The sequence below is a fragment of the Citrus sinensis genome, chromosome 5, assembly GCF_022201045.2.
Source record: "Citrus sinensis cultivar Valencia sweet orange chromosome 5, DVS_A1.0, whole genome shotgun sequence".
Lineage (NCBI taxonomy): Eukaryota > Viridiplantae > Streptophyta > Magnoliopsida > Sapindales > Rutaceae > Citrus > Citrus sinensis.
In genome coordinates, this window is record NC_068560.1 from 19,593,704 (window position 1) to 19,608,445 (window position 14,742).

Genomic DNA, 14,742 nt, shown 5'->3' on the forward strand with positions numbered 1-14,742 from the left:
AAAATTAACGTAAAAATGTTCTTTTTTAAATTAATACTAAGAATGTAATGCAATACACTTTCTAGTTTCTAACTTGTATATGTATGATTTTATCCTAACATTATTAATATGGATTTCGATTTAATGTTGAGCTTTTCACATAATATTGTTATTAGTAATAATTGTATGAGAAATAAATCGTAACTTAATCTTAATCTTATATTACTATATGTGTACTTGTGACAAATATTAATTATAAAAAAGCATGACGTGTTGGTTAGCTTGTAATTGTCATCACTAAGGTTCCTTTGGGATTAAGGTTGAATCCTCTAAGCGACTTATTTAATTAATTTAGATAAAAATGGTGTTTAGTGAAAAATTTAAAAGTTATTTATATCATAATTTTCTTCATTTTAACAGCAACTTTGAAAGTAAATAGGTCATTACTTTTTATAAGCACTTTATTAAATAAGCTAACTGCTTCTTTTTAAAGTTCCTATTATAACTATAATATTAAGACAATTATGCCTTATTTTCCATAAACCTTAATATATAAATAAATGACAATTTAAATTTATTTCTATTTTGACAATTGAACTATAAAATAGCACTTTCATAATAAAATTTATTAAACGATGTGTTCTATTTTTCAAACTCACATCAACTACAATAATAAAGTTTACTCAACACTAAATTACTTTTTTAATCATTAGTTCAAGGGTGAACCCAGAACTTAATATTACAACGGACTAAATTTTAAAATTTATATATTGAAGCAAACTTAAAAATTTATAAGTAAAAAGAAGTACAATAAATAAGGGGGAACACCAAGAATCCTATCCCTCTAAATATGTATTGTAGACAAAAATAATTATAAAAAATAGTAGAAAACAAAAGACAATTCAAATATCAAAACACTATTTTTTAATTATGAAATCTGACATTGCAACCTATAATAATATGTAATTGTATAAGGATTAAGAAATCAATTAAAAATTTCAAACTAAAATAGATCAATATATGTAATTACAATCAATTAAAAATTATAAGTAAAACTTTTATATTTGAAATCAAGTACTAAATTACCAAGCTTAATAAATTAAACGATTAAAATTTATTCATCCATTCAAATTATAAAAGTATTATTAGTTAAAAGTTTCAATAATAAACTAAACTCAATTCAGTAAAAAGGTACTCGGGTGCAGTTGTTTCTTTGGCAGGTGCTCTAACTCTTTTTAAAGAGCTAGATGTTGATTATCCTTCTATCAAAAGCTCCTTAAAATATTCAAATTGTATTTTCTAACTTGTCCTCCTAATTAATGTAACTAAAAAATAAAGTCTGAAAATTCACATAAAAAATTTATGAAAGTGTTGATAATTGTTATTATATATTGTTTTTATAAGTATTTTTAATATTAGTGATGATGTTAATTATATTACATTGACATATTTTTTTCAATTAGAAGTTTTTTAAAATAAATTAAAGCAGTACTAAAATTTTAGCTCCCTAATGTTTACAATCTATTCAGTAAATATATAATTTAATCATTTTATAAAATAAGTCACTAATTTCAATTGAAAATAATATAATTGAACTAGGGACATATTTGAAAATAAAATAAAAATTCTATTATTATATGAAATTGATGGAAACATAAGGGTAATCGAGTTAGGGACATATTTGAATATAAAATAAAAACTATATTGTTATACTCAATTGATGAAAACATGAGGATAATTGAGTTAGGGACATATATGAAAACAAAATAAAAACTCTATTATTTTACTAAATTAATGAAAATATAATGGATATAAATAATTTTTGCTAGACTAGACCGGACTATGGCCCAGTCTAACCCACGTGTAGGTCCGCCACTGCGTTAGTTTATCCGATCCACACAAAAAAAAAAAAAAAAAAACAACTCATTTTACTGGCCACCACAATCCTAAATTGACTTTAAATAAACCGTTGACCTTTGACCACTTAACCTTAAATAATTGTTAATTAAGTAATCTTCATTGATGCCTATTGGCTATTATCATGTTTGGCAATTAAAAAAAAAGGTCCTTTAATTTATAAATTTAGGATGTGTAAATACTAAATTTTTTTTTTAAATTCAAAATACATATATATGACTTGCTTGGCTTAACCGAGTCCTTTTCAAATAGCTTAAAAAATACCTTATGCTTACCACTTATTTTTTTAAAAATAAATAGATGCATGTAAGACTAATAAAAAATAATAATAATACATATAGTCGAAGAAAAAATTAACAACAACTTTATTTCCATCTTTTGTCATGTACTATAATAGAAAATTCGCCTTATGCAAACTTTTAAATTTCTTCATATATAATATCAAGGCCAAATCTAATTAAGAGTCTTATTGGTATAAATTACACTCACGGTAAAAAAAAAAATTTGTAACTATGGTATAAAAATATACTGTGGTTAGTAAATATAATTTAAACTTTTACAAAAATAGTAAATGTATTATAGTTTTTCATCAAATAACTATTGGATAAATTTAATTTGACTTAAAAATTATTGTTGCAAATATTTACAAACAATTTGTGGCTGTAACTTTCAAACCACAGCTACTCTACGGCAGAATTGAGGATAGAGCTATTTGAACCCACTAAATTCTCTTATACGCTTATTTTTTTTAAAATAAATTCATTATTAAAAATTTAAAATATCAAAACTACTCTTTAGTAATCACTTTCTCTGTAGCTTACAAGTGAATATTCTCTCTTTCTCTTTTTACCTTACAAGTGAATACTCTCTCTATACTTCCACATACAACAAATTAAAACTCAATTTCACTGTCTTTTAAAATATATTTGTTGGCTTTTCTTAGCATACCATAATCTATATTTTATTCTTTTTGTATATAAAGTTTTTTTTTCTTGATATTTATTAATTTTCATGGTTGGTAAAATTTATTAATATTCATTTTTAAATGGTGGGCCATGTTTTTAGTTAGTGATACCAATTTTGTAGATAAAATAATTTATGTGGATAAGTTAACAAAAGAGAAAAGAGTTAATTAAATTAACGATAATTTATAAAATTGAGAAGAGAGAAAAAAAATGGTTAATTAAGTAATCTGTTTAGAACCTATCTAGATAATAAAATTTTTAATTAAAAAGAGCGTCCAGAAACAAAATTAATGAGTTCAAATAGCGCCAATCCCAATATTAAATAGACCTTAACCTTAAAATGTGAGCGAGTTCTATCCAATCTAATTAAATCCAATAAATCGCGAACAAAATGCTCTTGAGCAATTTCAGTTTGAACCTAAGAATTAATGACTTTAGGCTTCATAGATCTTTCAATACCACAAAACAGTCTTACAGAATTAACTTTTCGAATTACCAAATACCAAGATCCTGAGCATGAGATTCTTGTCTCTTGAGGTATTCAAGTTGATGAAAAGCTAATGCGATTCAGATGACAGAAAGCTGCCAGCACATTGTGTATATAAAAGGATGGAAATTTAGTTTTTTTTTTATTAGTCAATCTCCAATCTAAACACCCCCATATTTTTACAAAATACAAATTTCATTATTTCATACTCCATGATACATTAATCAACATTGGAGTCATCAATGCACGCATGAATATAAAGAAATCTCATTATCTTATAAAATATATGAGGATGTTTCTTGAGCAGAGAAATTTTCATGGATTGTGTATCTCATTTAACTGCTGGGCTGGGCAACAAACAGGAAACATGTGACAACATTTCCAGTCCCAGTCCGGATGAAAACGATCAGCTCGCGCAGCTTCGACAGCAGCAGGCAAGGCAGTGAACACGATGATCATTAACATCGCCAGCAGTACAATTGCCACCAACTTCTGACCGAGTTTCTCCATCTAGCTAGCTCGCTTATTCTTTCAAAATTATGTTTGAAGACTCTAGCTAGCTGAATTTGAAAGAGTGATTTGATTGGAAGAATAGTGGATGCTAGCCAAGGTATTAATAGTGGGGGGTTGTGACTAAATTTTGCAGGGAAATAACTAGTACATGGTAGAACAGCTAGTGTGTGCTTGGTATATGCCATATTAGATTTGATTAATATGGAAAGAGATTTATGTTTTTTGTACTTGCACATGTAGTATTAATTGCCTTAGATTATCTCTAAAAAGCTCTTTAAATAAGATTTTATAATTTATTTAAAAAACCACATCAACATTTAAGACTTCAAAAGATACAGCAGTTAAGATTTTTCAAATAACAAAAATGATTCTCTCTCTTTAATTTTGTAGAGTTGTTTTCTCTCTCTTTAATTTATATTGTATTACTTTTTATTAGAGAGAGAGAAAAATATTTTAATTACCATTTTTTTTGAAAAAATCTTTATTTAATTAAAATAATATTAACTTATTTATATTTAAAGAGCTTTTTGGATAATAACATATTTTTTTACTCTCCCTTTTACTACATAAGTAAACAAATAGATATTTAAAGAGTAAAATTAATAAAAAAATTTTGACGATACTCTTATATATATACATGGGCTTATATTTTTCAATTAAAAGCCTGTGATTTAATACTAAGGAGGTACTATGCTAAAAAATCAATATGACTTTACCCACTATTGAATATAATTAAAATAATAACAATAAATAAATACACGTCTGACTTATAAATAAAAAAAGTAAATGTAGTTGAAAGTTAATATAAACATAAAGTTTATTAAGGAGTCTATTCCCCCTTCCCCCCCCCCCCCAAAAAAAGCCGATAAATAACTTTATTTCCATCATTGATCATGTTATTATAATATAAAAAAAATATCACTAAAGTTTCTCATTTTCCTCTTAAATTAAAAAATGATCTCATATGTTCAAAATAACAAACATATGGTTTACTAATTTTCTATATTGGAATGTGTGTATTACTTATCTTTTAGTTTTCCTCTTATTTTAATATCTTAAGAAGTCTCTTTTAATAATAATAATAATAATAACAACAACTTTTCCCTGGCATATATATAAGCTACTAATATGTTTTTTTCCTAAAGCGAGTTTGCCAGGTTAATAATGTGTTTTTTTTAATATTTAATAAGAGGTAGGCAAAGTTCAAATTTATTTTTCATCTCCTTTTATCTCCTAAAATTTGAACCAACTAAATAAAATTATTTAGAAACCATGCCTTCTGGAGCAATGTGATATGCTACGACGTCAGTTCTTCTCCTACGAGCATGCATGAAGCAAACTGAAACTGCTCTCATTTTTTGCCTTCATTTGTTTGTTGAATCACTTTTTTCATTTTGGGATGTTATCAGCGTTGAGTCAGTTATAAAAGATTTTGGTAGAACCTCAGCATTGTGATGGCTCAGAGTTATATGTATGACTGAGAGACGAAGATTATACTGATGAATTTTTTTTTTTTTTTTTAACTTATTCATTATATAACATCAGGGCCAAATCCATTTAACTCCAGTTAAGTTTGATCCAATTCAAAATAATCAATCGCACACAACATTAGGGTCGGTAAATTGTGGGCTTAGGCCTGAACTTGAAAACAAGCTCAGATCCTTAAAATTGAGCCGGAATTGGGATTTCCATTAATTATAAAATGATTTTTAATAAAGTAAAAAATATTAAAATTAAAGATAATTATCTAATACATAATAGAATAATGGTCAATACACAAAATATTAGTAACACAATACAATAAATCACAAATAATAATATAAAAAATATTAATTTAATATTTAGTATTTTTTCTTTTTTTTTTTTAAATTGATTTATTTTTTATTTATGTATTAAAAAACAGGCCCAATTTATGCGAATTTTATATTTTTTCGGCCTATATCCAGGCCCAATGTCTGTGGGTCAAATTTCAAGTCCACGGGCTTGGGTCAACCGAGTTTTTTTTGCCAACCCTATACAAAATGCATATATTGAGTATAATAGTTGAATTCTGGACCCAAGGTAAACTGATAGTTGACTCTGAACAAATTCAATTTCTGATAACCCATTGGTGGGATCAAATGAGAAAATTCCTATAATGCTGAAAACATAATTGAAAAGAAAAGCTGATAATGCATATCATTGAAGATTATCGCACAATTAAAAATGCAACCCTTTCAACTACAAGATCACTGCCGTGATCATAGCAGAGGTCCTCAAAGCAGTCAGAAGAGCAATGAAGGAAAAACAGAGGTGAACATGGTAACAGCACCTTGACTTCTGGAGGGTTAACCACAAAAGTTCAGTTTCTTCATCACCTTGGCATAAGCGAGAGGAACTAATGCAGGTTGTCTGAGTCTCCTTTTTGATTTTTTTGACTGCATTAAACACCGAAAAATTGTCAATCTAAAGTATATGTCATTTACAACCTCTGACTAAACACTTGAAGCTTAATCAGATTTGAGAGTAGGACGCAATATGTGAATCTTCAATTACAAGCAAAGCGTAATTGAATTCCAGAGTTCTAGAGGGTAGAAACTGTTATTGTTCCAATTCTAAGGATGAGCCTGTTTCATGGCATACAAAAAGTCCTACAAAGCATTAATCTCATGACTAGAAATATAAAGATACCCTCAACTATAATGTCCCAAACCTGAATGTAGAAAGTTTTCATGTTTTGAATGTGAATAAAACACCTCCAGCGGTTTTTCAATATGTGAACTTTTGTACAAAATAAGAAAATAAAGATAAAAAGACACTGAAGCTGTCGGCTCTCCTCTCATGAGGCAAGCTCTTTCCCTTGATATTTTCATACAAATCAAGACAAAATAAATTATGAGCAAAAAGTACTAGGACTATGTGCAGACAAGAGAACTAAATTCCATTCATCAAGTAAATAGGGGTTTCACATTGATACCAGCGGAGGAAATAGGTTAGGCAAAGGATATAGTATGTAGTGTCAAAAGTTTACTAATGAAAAGTAACTATATACAAATGAAGTCATTTTATCAAGGTAAAAGGAAAAAGCAGAAGGATTCATTTCTAAGATCTCAAATATTAGCTAAATCTTAAAACTTCTGTTGATGGATGGTAAACATCTCCCTAATACAATGATACGGTGATGGGACACACCCTTGCTTATCTCAGTGTGGCTCAGAAGAACCTCACTAAATACATGGATGTGCCTTCATTCAAATGCAAGACCAAAAACTTTTAAGAGCCTGTGAACCTTAATGTATCATGATATAACCCATACTAACACCATGCATACTTGCTAATATATAGCACATCAGAACAATGTGCACAGACTGCACATCTGAACAATGTATACAGACTTTCAAAACATATAATCAAGCATTTGAAAAACTCTTTCAACATGACAAAACATCATGTAATGATGATGATCAGCAATTCTTTTTTTTTTTTTGATAAGATGCAATAAGAAAATCCGTTGAATGATTTAAAGCATCAGAAGAATATCAATAAAAGCCAAATCAAATTGGAAATGATTAGATGCAAGGTCATGAACCCATCCTTTCTTATGCTTAATGAAAATTTTAGAACTAAGCAATCAGATTAGGGTAAGTTGAAATTAACGTTTGAAACACAAGTGTAATTCAAATTGCTTTAGTGTCAGTTTAAACTTAATGTTGAAATCAAACATTTCAGACAAAAGTGTAATTCAAACTGATTTAGCGTTTAAATTAAATATTTGGAATTAAGCAATCAGATTAAGGTAAGCTGAAATTACAATTCAAACACAAGTGGAATTCAAATAGCTTTAGTGTCATTTTAAATTTAAGGTAGTTGAACGTTTCAAAGACAATTCTAATTAAGGTTGCTTTAGTCTCTGGTTTAAATTAAATATCTGGTATTACAGCCTTCAAATCTCTAGAAATGAAAGCAAACCAGATACTTTATTACTCTTAGTAACCTATAACCAATTAAAAACTAATGCACAATCACAGACAAAAATATTTATGGCTAGGTAAGATTAAAATAAAAAACCTGCCTTAGTCCTGTATCAGCCCTTTACCACTAAGATTCATTAGCTATCCACAAATTCACTTTCCCATTTTCTTGTAACTATGACAAATAGCAGAGTTGTGTGAATTAAAGGGCAAACAAAACAAAAAAATAGTGGACTAAGAGATTCACACATCCAAAGTAATCTTCATGATTCCATGAATTTATGGGGCCTTTTCTAAGTGGGTTATGAGGTATATTCCTCAGCCTATCCAGTCTACAAAGAGGGTTTCAGGGTTTTCCTGGCCATATGCATAGATATGTAGATAGATGTACACAGAAAATGACACGCTGTTAGCAGATAACAGGAACAAGAAACAACAAAATATGTAGGCTACAAACGGCAAGATACATAACATCTGATACATATAGAGCATTATCATGTAAATCAAACACATGAAAAGCAAAATAACAAACATCTAAAGCCAAAGAATAACAAGCATTCACTAGTATATAAACCAAGTTTCTTCCCTCTCTAGTGCCTATCGTAGTGAAGCATAAACAGAACCCAAATAAAATGAAAATTACCAGGACAACAAGTCATACCTTCAAGTGTGCATTATGTCTTTTACCCTCATGCCAGCGACGTACTTGTCCATCGTTCATTGTCCTAAACCTTGACTTGTATGACCTGACAAATACAAACGCACACCATTCGATCCATCAAACTAGAGAATAGAATCATAAACAAAATGTATAAACCTATTCAACTATTACAAACAACATAAACCTACGAATATGACTTCATTTTAATCTTCTTCACTTTCGATGTAACTGGAGTCACCGGCTTCCTCCTCTTCTTCCGATCCCTTGATGACACATGCCTCACTTGAATAAACTATACATAAACAAAATTAAAAAATAAAATAATCTCTATAAGAAAGAAAAAAACGCCCAAATAAATAAACTGTTAATCCTAATCAGCTGAGATAATAATTAGTACAAGATTCAAAACTTAGTGTCGTTTTAAGTAAACAAAGATGAGGAACTTACAGAGAGAGGCAAGCGAAAGGAGCATAAGGAAGGCGCCGCCGCCAATGACGGTGAAGGATAAGAGCAGCAACGGGTTATGTGTGAAGATGAAGAAGATGGGTAATTGAAAAGTGGGCTAAGCCTCCATTTGCTTGAGGGCGCAGAGTGGAAAGGCCGGTGAATTGGAGCATGTGATTGGAAGAGGAGGCGACGAGACGACGAGAGAGTTAAAGTGCGAAGCTTGTTGCAGAGTCTCTGCATTTCTATTGCTGATGGGGCATCAAAAAGTGCTTTGTTATTGAAGGAGACGCGTTGGTTGGTTTCTTTGTTTCTGGGAAAGTTTGGGGTTTTAGTCAGGGATTTGGCCATTTGGGTTTCAGCTGAGGGTTGCAATAATAATATTTTAGAGTTGGAGGGTTGATTAGTGATTATCAAAATAATAAGGGGCTGTGTCCAAAATATCACATTTGTGCCCTTAGTTTCAACAATTAATAGATCCTTCAATGACCTTCATTATTTGAAATTATTAAAAATAAATTTTTTATAACAATTTTTGTGGCGGGGGAAGAATTACACATTTTGAATGCTGAAAATTTCACCACCTATTTCTGTTATGTTTGCCAAATTATTATTAGTTATTTATTTATCTCATTTAAATATACTTAAATATATTGTAAGAGTAGATTTTTTTCTTTATTCTAGAATCAGTTTCTCTTCATTAAAAAAGATCTGGAAGTTAAGCTTCAATTAGGGATGGCAATTTTTTCCGATGGGATGGGATCCTGCGGGATCCCATCCCATTTGGGACGGGATTGAGACATATTTTTATCTCATAAAAAAATTTAGGACGGGATTGAGATATTTTTTTATCCCAATTACATATGCAGGACGGGAGTGGGATTGACAAATTCCGTCCCATCCTGTCTCATTACCGATTAAGAATGAAAAATTTTTCAATTGGGATGGGATCCCGCAGGATCCCATCTCTTTTGGGACGGGATCCCGCAGGATCCCATCTCTTTTGGGACGGGATTGTGATATATTTTTGTCCCAAACAAAATATAGGGACGAGATTAAGACGTTTTTTCATCCCATTTGCATATACGGGATGGGACTGAGATTGGTAAATCCCATCCCATCCCGTCCCATTGCCAACCCTAGCTTCAATTGATTTGATTGTAGCTAGAAGATTTTTTAATCTTTTTAGATGTATTTTAAGATAAGTTTTTAAAATAAATAACCATGATGCTTAAATGTATTTTATGTGCTTTAACCTCTATAAGTTTTGTTTCTTTTCATTATAGTCCTACTCTGACTCTGTCCCCTGTAAACGAAATGGTATTTTATCTGCTTTAACCTCTCTATAAGTTTTGTTTCTTTTCAGCAAGACAATGGTTGCCTCTCACCATACTCGCTCAAATAGCTTTCCCACCAGATCACACCCACTCACTTCAGAACTCGAAGAGCGTCTGCAAAGATTGAGGTCTTCTCAAGCCTACTTCACCATCTTTATCAATAGGCCATGAGTTGAATGGCCTTCAAGATTTTCAGGATTCTGTTAATAAAATGCTTCAATTGCCCCTCATTCAACGAGCTTTCGCTCAAGGCCAGAATAAGAAATGGGTTGATGGGCTTTTAACGGATCTTTGAGAATCTTCGAAATTAAGAGCACTGCTCAGAATGCTTTGTTGCAGATTTAAGGAATCTGCACAAGGATTTCAATCAGTTTTGTGCAGAAGTAGGGGTGATGAAACCAAACTTACAAGTGAGGTTAAGAAGTACATTGTCTCTACTCTCTAGGAAGGCAGTGAAAAAGGCGATTCACAAGGCCTTGGGGAATTTGGAAGGCATGGACAGCAAATGCTCCAATCCGATCAGTCAGGACATGCTAGCTTGTTGAAAGAGGTTGAAGGCTTGAAGCCGTCACCTTGGCTGCATTTGAATCCCTGCTGCCCCCTGTCTCTAGGCGGCTTGTCATTGGTTTCAGAGCTAATCCGGCCCAAACGAATGGCATGCAAGGAAGATGAAAGAGATACGAAAGAATTTGAGAAGGTGGAATGCTGCATTGACTACAGTCCTTAGTCACAAGACAGCAATCTGGATAACATCCAAAACCAGCTTAAAGAATTGGAGTCCTGCATCAAGATTATGAACTATTAGAATCCTTGTCTAGGCGTTTGATCAAAGCTTAGTCTCCCTACTAAACATCCTCAACTATTAGCTAGAGTACAAAATTTTGAGGGTCTCATACTTGTAAATGATGTATGGAATCTACATATTGTATCATTCTATGGAAAGAAAATTGAATATACAAATAGAATATTTCTATGATGTTCACACTTCATCAATCTCAAAATCAAGGATTGGTTGGGGTAGAATGCGAGCTACTTTCTTCTGCAGGTGCATTGGAAATCAAGTATCATAAAACTAACAACATATAAGAAACAAAAGCAAATAATATGAGATTAAAAAAAAAGGCTAAATATATCATAGCAATAATCTATGTGTGTAAAATTTTCTTTCTGTATAATGATACAAGTATATTTTATTCTTTTACAAGTATGAAGGTGTCAAAGTTTTTGTAATCTAATTCTAGAAAATATTGAGGAGGGAAACTCTAGCTTTGATCAAATGCCTAGACAAGGACTCAAGTCCTTCTTCAAGATCTTGGATGCTGGACTCCATTTCTTTAAGCTGGTTTTGGAAATAAATGTTGTTATCAGAGTTGATTATCTTGTGACCAAGAACTGTAGACAATGCAGAATCCACCTTTCTGTTTTGTCTTCCCCGCATGAAATTCTTTTGGGGGCTGATAAGCTTGGTTACCAATGCAAAACTGCTTAGATTTGATGGAGTCCTAGGCCTGGAGATAAAGGACAACGAGGATTCAAATACAGACAAGGTGACTGCTTCAATCTCCTTCAACATGCTAACATGTCCCTACATCGATTGAAGAGGAATATTTGTATTCCAGGAATTTCAAATTCCCCAATGTCTTGTTGATTGCCCTTCTCACTGCCTTCCTAGAGGCTAAGTATTCCTTAATCTCACTTGTAACTTCAGTTTGATCACCCTTCTTCTGAGCAGCACTGCCCAAAGTCCTAGTGCAAGTTCCTTCATCTGCAGCAAGGCATTCTGAGATACCCACCATTTACAGGTTACTCTTATATTTTGCTGACAGCTTTTTCACCTTCTGTAAAACACAGTTTACACAAATATGGATTATTTTGAAAAACTTTCCCCAAAGTTTGAGATAATTACACTTAGATGTTGAGTTTAGAATAAGTATCCCTACAACGGTACAACCTTAGTATATGAAAATGCGGGGAAACTTGTAGAATGCTGAAATTAAAAAAAAATTCAAAACTTATACAAACAATTGCAATGGTACCTTAAATTTGTACCCTCGAATACCCTATTGCCCAGCCCCGCAACTTTACCTATCGTGTAAGAAAAGCTTCATCTCTTTCATCAAACCAAATTCAGCATTTTATTTTCACTTTTATTAACTAACGACCGAAGCTGTTTGCAAACACATGAAGTTTTGAAGAAAAAGCTACTGTAACCATGACAAATCATCACCATTTTCACTCGAGAAAAGCTTAGGCGGTGGCAGAAGAGTTCTGTTGAGCGAGTATCGCTGGCGGCCGGCGTCAGAAGCGGCTGGTATTGACACGAGGAGAAGGTTAGTCTGTGAAAAAGACTCCTTGCATCTTAGAATCTGTGATTTTAATTATTTAGATTATTAAGAATGAAAATCTTGTCTTGTTCAAAAATCTGCTGGTGTTATTATATTTTTTGAAAATGTAAATAGGTTTGTTGATAATGTATTAAAGAACCTGTCGCTTGTTAAATTATGTGTTATTTGGTTTGTTTATATGTAAAATACAAAATGGGTTTACTGATTTTACTGTCTTAAGCTGATTTGAAAGTTGTTTGCGTGATATATACCTTTTTATTTGTGCTTTTATGCTAGTTAATAAGCTGCTATGTTACCATTGCATGTAATAAGAATGTTAGTTTAGGCTAAATTTGGGGTTTTAACTCTGTAGAAGTGTCCGAATATTGATGAAAAGTTGTTTGTTTTGATCTAATTTCCATGTGAGTAAGTTGTTTGTTTCATTCTAATTTCCATGTGATTAAGCTAAAGAAACAATTGCAAGTTAAAATTTTGCGGTTTTTATGTGATTTTAATTTTTTTAAAAATGGGTTTTAGGTTATTTCCGCCATTCTTGAACCTGTGTGCAGTCCATTTTGATGTGAAAAACAATGTATAGTTCAAATTGGTGTTAAAAATATTTGTAGGTCATTTTGATGTTAAAAAAGAGTTTACATCTATAAATCAATTTTTGAATTGCAATTGATTATTCCATTATTAAGATTTCGCATACGTTTCCTTGAAATTCAGGGGAACGCACTTTATTGAAATTTGATTGTTATATTGGTAATTCCTAAGTATGGATAGATTTAAATAAATGTGTTTCCTTGAAATTTGAATCATTGAAGTGATCTCTATAAGGAATTGTATGCTTGTTAAATTTTTCTATGGTTGGACAGCTGCGATTTGTAATTACATTTTTCTTTATAAAGGAATTCCCTTATGGAGGATGATGAGATGCAATAGTTTCATGTTTTGTAAAGTTTCATCATGGTAATAGCGGGTAGGTCTGATCAAACTTCTATGTTGTAAGAAAATTAGATTCTGATTAATTTGAGATTGAATGCGTGAGGTGGGGAATATTGAATTTTTGAGGAGGGATTGTTTTTTATTTGTGCTTGTTAAGGGTAAAAATTATTTTGGCAGTGGTTAGCTTCATAGTTTGTTGCTAGAAAAATTAATATCGAATTAAGTTTTATTCTTAAAACAAGAAAAAGTAGAGTATGAGAATTTGATTCTTACGTTTTAATAATATATGTGCTATTACATTGGTCATTAAGTTTGGAGGCTAATTTCTTCTTATGAAATATTATATCTTAATATTTTGTACTATTATGTTATATGTGCACATTAAACTCTTATTAGTGAGGTGAGCCATCATGCTTGAAATTTTTTGAACTTGGTTTCTCTATAGAATTGTATTGATTTCCTTTATAATCCCCACATGTTTAGATCCAATTTGCCTCATGATCTTTTATTTTATTACCATACTGTGTAAGAAGACTTACTTTAAATTACCTTTCAACTTGATAGTGTGGATTCTCTTTGTTTTTATGCTAAAAGCTTTTGTGCTCTACTCGCAGGTGTTTTCAAGTTGGCGTTGTTCCTTGATACAGCTCGAAGGATGGGTTTTCTCTCTCAGATTTTGTCTATGCTTTCCTGAGAATGTAGTGATTTCATTTCCATCAAGATGCAAGTATACCTAAAAAAAATTAAGATTTTATAATTTTAAATATTAATTAGTTCTCATATACGTGTGTGTGCAAGCGTGTGTGTCTATCATCAGTGCAATAGCAATTCCTTCATTGTGGCTCCGAGTCGTTGTTGATCTGCTTGATGTTTTTGAACTTTGTGAATCCATGGTTTCAATTTGATTGTAATATTTATAACTCTGAAATTGAATGTAGAGTTGAGCTATGAATAATAGACATAATTTGTGTGTACCTTGGGAGGCAAATGAAGCATATGCGGGGTGTGAGAGATGGTTTGCAAATGTAACATATTTATAAACACTGATCTACCCATATAACCTTTGGTTACCATATCTTTTTTTAGAAAAATAAAATAAAATCGGGTTGATTGGTAATATGGGTATTTTGGTCATTTTAACACTCCACTAACAGTTAATGACGGTAGGAGAGAGGTAACTGAGAGTACAAAGAAACTCGTTATCTAAGTGTAATTAC

At 31.2% G+C, this 14,742-nt stretch overlaps 1 protein-coding gene and 1 long non-coding RNA gene across 2 annotated transcripts; both read right to left on the minus strand.

Moving 5' to 3' along the window:
• Positions 1-5,934: 5,934 nt before the first annotated feature.
• Positions 5,935-9,250, minus strand: LOC112497509 (uncharacterized). Its single transcript, XM_025095856.2, has 4 exons — positions 8,920-9,250; positions 8,661-8,764; positions 8,473-8,557; positions 5,935-6,278 (listed from the first exon to the last, which is right to left on the minus strand). The coding sequence occupies exons 1-4, from the start codon at positions 9,157-9,159 to the stop codon at positions 6,189-6,191; spliced, it is 519 nt and encodes a 172-aa protein (XP_024951624.2). The 5' UTR covers positions 9,160-9,250; the 3' UTR covers positions 5,935-6,188.
• A 2,153-nt stretch (positions 9,251-11,403) lies between these two features.
• Positions 11,404-12,404, minus strand: LOC127902028 (uncharacterized). Its single transcript, XR_008054438.1, has 2 exons — positions 12,290-12,404; positions 11,404-12,091 (listed from the first exon to the last, which is right to left on the minus strand). It is a non-coding gene; the product is annotated as an uncharacterized LOC127902028 (long non-coding RNA).
• Between the last annotated feature and the right edge of the window lie 2,338 nt (positions 12,405-14,742).